The following is a 4483-nucleotide window of genomic DNA, read 5'->3' on the forward strand; positions in this document are numbered from 1 at the left end:
TGTGACACTAATAGTTGTAACAAAATATGTTACACATATTAGTGTAACAAAGCATAAAAGTGGGACATTAATTCATAATTTTTATAATTATGTCACATTTTTAAGTGTGACTTTAGAGTGCATCCGAAAAGTGTGTATTTTTTTCTGTTTCTTTTTTTCTCAATAATATCAAAAGTTAAATTTTTATAGATAAAAAACCTGAAACTATCCATAGTCCCCACTCTTCGTTTCTTCCTTGGCAACTGTACTTGTGTAGAAAAAAAATCAACTTCCCTTCTCTGCAACTCCAAGGTTTCTCCATCTCCCTGTAAGTCTAATCGATCTCTCTTTATATGTTGTCGATCTTGATAAAGCGTCTGGTAATTAGGTTTTTTTTTTCCCTTCTCTGCAACTCCAAGGTTTCTCCATCTCCCTGTAAGTCTAATCGATCTCTCTTTATATGTTGTCGATCTCGATAAAGCGTTTGGTAATTAGGTTTTTTTTTTTCTGGGAAAAATTATAAGATATAATTTCTAGGGTTCATGATGTGGATAGAATTAATTTTGTTTTTATACTAAATTGAGGCTTTTAATTTAACTAGGATTCTACCACTCTTCAGATGGTTAGCAGAGATAAATCCAATGATAATACAAGATGTAATCGAATAAGAATCTGTTGAAATTGATGGAATTTCAAAAACCTTAATCTTAATAAAATTGAATACGATAGTCTTTACCTTGATATAAATAATATTAAGATCTGAATTCTAATGTAATACTAGTCTTTTGGTTACAAATCATTATTATTCTAATGTAATATTTGAGTTTTCCTTGATTGTGCCAATTCATGTGGTTAAAGCCCCAGTTTTACTCCTGTTTCAGGATTGGTCACTGGGGTTCTTTTTTTTAAGCTGTGGAGGACGCTTGGTATGTGCTGTTATCTCCTTGCAAATCCCCAAATTTTCACTAAATTTGTTTTCCTTTCAAGTCACTTGAGTTGTAGCAACGAACTGTAATCTCCTAGCAATTGAATTGTCCAATTTGCATATTACAGGTTGTGCTGAACCATAGGATTGTTCTGGTGGATGAAAGCTGGCGGATTAAGTTTTCGAGGGTGAGAGATAATGATTTCTTGAAGATTCCAGGGCGTTCGATGCTGAACGAAATACTGATCCCAATCGTTATAAATCTGTTTGGATCACCAACCTTCACAATTCTATTCGAGATGACCGCTATTTTTGTTTGGGCCTGCAAAATTTGGGTAAAGCGACAATGAAGTGCGAAAATGAGATTGGTACATTGGTGGTCCAAATTTTAATGATATTACTCATCCATGTTTCCATCCTGAACACCGGGTATGCAAATTTTGATGGTTTCTTGAAATAATATGTTCATACAGATCGAAAATTGTTTAGCTGAATTTTTACTCGTTATATATATATATAGTTTAAATGTTTACATCCGGCACCTACCACATTCGACGTGATATCTCATTGATTAGATCGATAGGTTTTTTGGTTACTGGTGGGCATTTTCAGATCTAGTTTTTGTAATCAACGTTAATATTGGAATATATACATATGTACACAGTAATGATTTGCCTCATCATATGTCCACACTGGAAATTATTGTGTAGATGGTGCGGCTCCAAGGAAAAAGATGAATCAGCAATGGTCTAGACGTTTCAAAGCTGCTGGAGACGTTTCAAAGCTGCTGGAGATGCACAAGAAGCAGTAAGTGTTTTTGCATATACAATAGTAGCAATTAGATTTACACTCAAAATTGATGCAATTTGATATGTTATCCTAACCATTTCTATGCATGTAAATAATCAATAATAACACTGCGACTTATGTTCCAAGAGAGGATTTTTTTTTTTTGGGAGAAATGGGTTGACAAGTGGCCGCTCGATCTCTATGCTTAGAGAACTTAAACGGATAAGCACAGTGAAGCTAGATTTTTAATATAAAAGTTCGCATTTTGAGTTTCCTCATATCCTTCCTGGACAACATATGGGCTATAATCATATTGAAGAAAACAAAAGAGTTTCCCTTTTATAATTATTTGGATGCAGTTCACATTCCCGAAATGTCATCACTATGATTTGTTATGGGTATGACGTATCACAAAGTGACGAAACTGAAAACATGCAATTATATTATTATGCAAAATATGTTTATGATTATTGCTTTATATATGGTATTGGTGAACTGTCTTTTTGCTGTAACCGCGCAGGCAGAAGAGGAAGAGCTGCTGCGAGTAGATTTTGCGGAGTAGGGAAGGTAGCTTCCTCCTAAAGAAAGTTCACAAGTCTGTGATTCAAATAATATCACTCCTGGACCTGAATTTATGCATGTTTTTTCAACTCAGACTAAAGAATGATCCTGAGTGGAGATCAGTTAAGGTATGTCTTATGTCTGTTTTCTACTTTGCGATGCATCTATCTCTCTTATTATTAGAATTATTTATTTTCTCGTAAGTTATTTCTTTTTGTAGGTTGTCTAATGTTCCTGGTGACAAAATTATGTCTTGCAGTTCGCTGGCAAACCACTTTCTGGTTTCGATCCAAATACCCTTCTGTACCTGTATGGTTGGGTAAGTATTTTCTGTTCATAATTGTAAAGATTGATTTAGTTTGATGGGAGCTTTTTATTGGGCATTGTTTTTATTTTAGAACCCATGCATTCGTTGCTAAGCATCTGCTGCTTATAATGTGCTTTGCTAATACAAACACTTGCTATATAATGTTGCTATGTTGCAGGATAAAGATTTGATTGTGCTGGCATTGGCTACGTATGAACTGTATTTCTTTATTGTTAGAAGAGAGGTTAGTATGAAAATTGATAACATGCATTTTTTTTATTCATGAGGGTAGCCATATCTGGTCAGAAGATTGTGCTCTGTCTTGTTGCTGTAATTTAGTATTTTGGGTTCACTTATCATTTGTTTTTTAAGAACACCTATGGTCATTTTGTTCTGTGTAGGATGTTCGTGGTAAAGAATTAACGGAAGGTGCTGAACATAGTGTGGCCAGAAAGGTTTACGTGAGCATATATGGGAAAGTCGATAGGTGCAGAATGATGGACGTAAGGAGTAGCTGGTTATGATAGTAGACGTTTTATTTAAAAATGTTTGCAATTTCGGTTTTTTGACAACTTGTTTGTAGAATGTATCATTTTTTAATGTAACAACACGTCTAAAATTTTAATGCAATACGTTCTTTTATATTACTTGCATATGGTATGGTGCGAATATGGATTTAGAAAAATGTTTCTTGGGTGGTTAAGGGTAAGGAAGGTGTAGGCCCCCCATAATAGGAGAATATAAATATTTTTTTGTTAATTACTGCCAAATGTAAATTTGTGTTACTTTAATTAATTTAAGCCACATTTATTAGTGTGACCTTAATGTGTAACAAAAAAAGAACACCATATTTACACTTATATGTGTCACATTAAATAAGAATTGACACATATTTGTGTAACAAAATGTCTGATTTGGTGTAGTGATCCCTAGACTCCATGATAGTATTCAACCCTATGTCAGAAATTTCAGAACTCAGAACCATAAACCTATGAGTACTAGAATGCTCAGGATACCCTATAAAAACACAATCAACGGTTTTGGGTCCTATCTTAGTTGTCTTAGGAGGAGGGATGGCCACATTTGCCAAGCACCCCCACACTTTGAAGTAAGCATAAGATGGTTGTCTACCTTTCCATAACTCATATGGAGTTTTATCTGATTCTTTAAAGAGTACTCTGTTCAGGATGTAATTGGCTGAGAGGATAGCCTCCCCCCACAAGTTCGAAGGTAATCCTGAACTAATCAACATGGCATTCATCATATCCTTAAGGGTACGATTCTTACGTTCAGCTACACCATTGGATTGAGGTGAGTAAGGGGCTGTAGTTTCATGTATTATGCCATGTTCTTCACAGAAATTTCCAATAGGAATTTCATATTCACCATCACGGTCAGACCTAAAAGTTTTAATGGTAGCATTCAATTGGTTTTCAACTTCACGTTTATACATCTTAAAGGCTTCTAAGGCATCGTCCTTCCCTCTAAGCAAATAAATATGACAGTACCTCGTACAATCATCTATAAAAGTGACAAACCATTTCTTACCACCTCTAGTTTGAACTGACTTCATGTCAACTAGGTCTGAATAGATTAACTCTAAGGTTTTAGTGCTTCTCTGGACATTCTTACTAAATGATTTCTTAGCATGCTTAGATTCTACACAAATCTCACACTTATGACTTTTATCTAAAGTGAATTTGGGTATGCATCCTACGCTAGCCAGTTTATGCATTGATTTGTAATTTACATGACCAAGTCTACCATGCCAAACATTCGATGACACACACATGTAAGCATAAGAATTATTCAATTTCACTTCAGGATATGTTACATTAAGTTATAAAGACCCCCAGTCTTATAACCCTTACCCACATAATCATTGCCCTTAGTTACTATAAGTTTTCCAGACTCAATTGAAA

At 34.7% G+C, this 4483-nt stretch overlaps 1 protein-coding gene across 2 annotated transcripts; it reads left to right on the forward strand.

Annotated features, from left to right (window-relative positions):
- The first annotated feature begins 213 nt into the window (after positions 1–213).
- On the forward strand, positions 214–3213 carry LOC113327032 (5'-3' exoribonuclease 4-like). 2 transcript variants are annotated; one of them, XR_003348693.1, is made up of 8 exons: positions 214–307; positions 861–905; positions 1033–1333; positions 1615–1711; positions 2214–2382; positions 2475–2573; positions 2740–2805; positions 2963–3203. XR_003348693.1 is itself a non-coding variant. In XM_026574667.1 (8 exons), the coding sequence occupies exons 5-8, from the start codon at positions 2332–2334 to the stop codon at positions 3083–3085; spliced, it is 300 nt and encodes a 99-aa protein (XP_026430452.1). In that variant the 5' UTR covers positions 214–307; positions 861–905; positions 1033–1333; positions 1615–1711; positions 2214–2331; the 3' UTR covers positions 3086–3213. The 2 variants fall into 2 exon arrangements, 1 of the variants encoding a protein (XP_026430452.1); XM_026574667.1 differs by having other exon boundaries at positions 2514–2573; positions 2963–3213.
- Positions 3214–4483: the final 1270 nt, after the last annotated feature.

This window comes from Papaver somniferum, unplaced genomic scaffold (genome assembly GCF_003573695.1).
Source record: "Papaver somniferum cultivar HN1 unplaced genomic scaffold, ASM357369v1 unplaced-scaffold_10, whole genome shotgun sequence".
Taxonomy (NCBI): domain Eukaryota; kingdom Viridiplantae; phylum Streptophyta; class Magnoliopsida; order Ranunculales; family Papaveraceae; genus Papaver; species Papaver somniferum.

Coding starts and splice junctions, on each gene's coding strand:
- LOC113327032 (XM_026574667.1), top strand. CDS start 2,332: ATGTTTTTTCAACTCAGACTAAAGAATGATCCTGAGTGGAGATCAGTT. Junction 2,383..2,513: donor CTGAGTGGAGATCAGTTAAG/GTATGTCTTATG, acceptor TATGTCTTGCAG/TTCGCTGGCAAACCACTTTC. Junction 2,574..2,739: donor TTCTGTACCTGTATGGTTGG/GTAAGTATTTTC, acceptor GCTATGTTGCAG/GATAAAGATTTGATTGTGCT.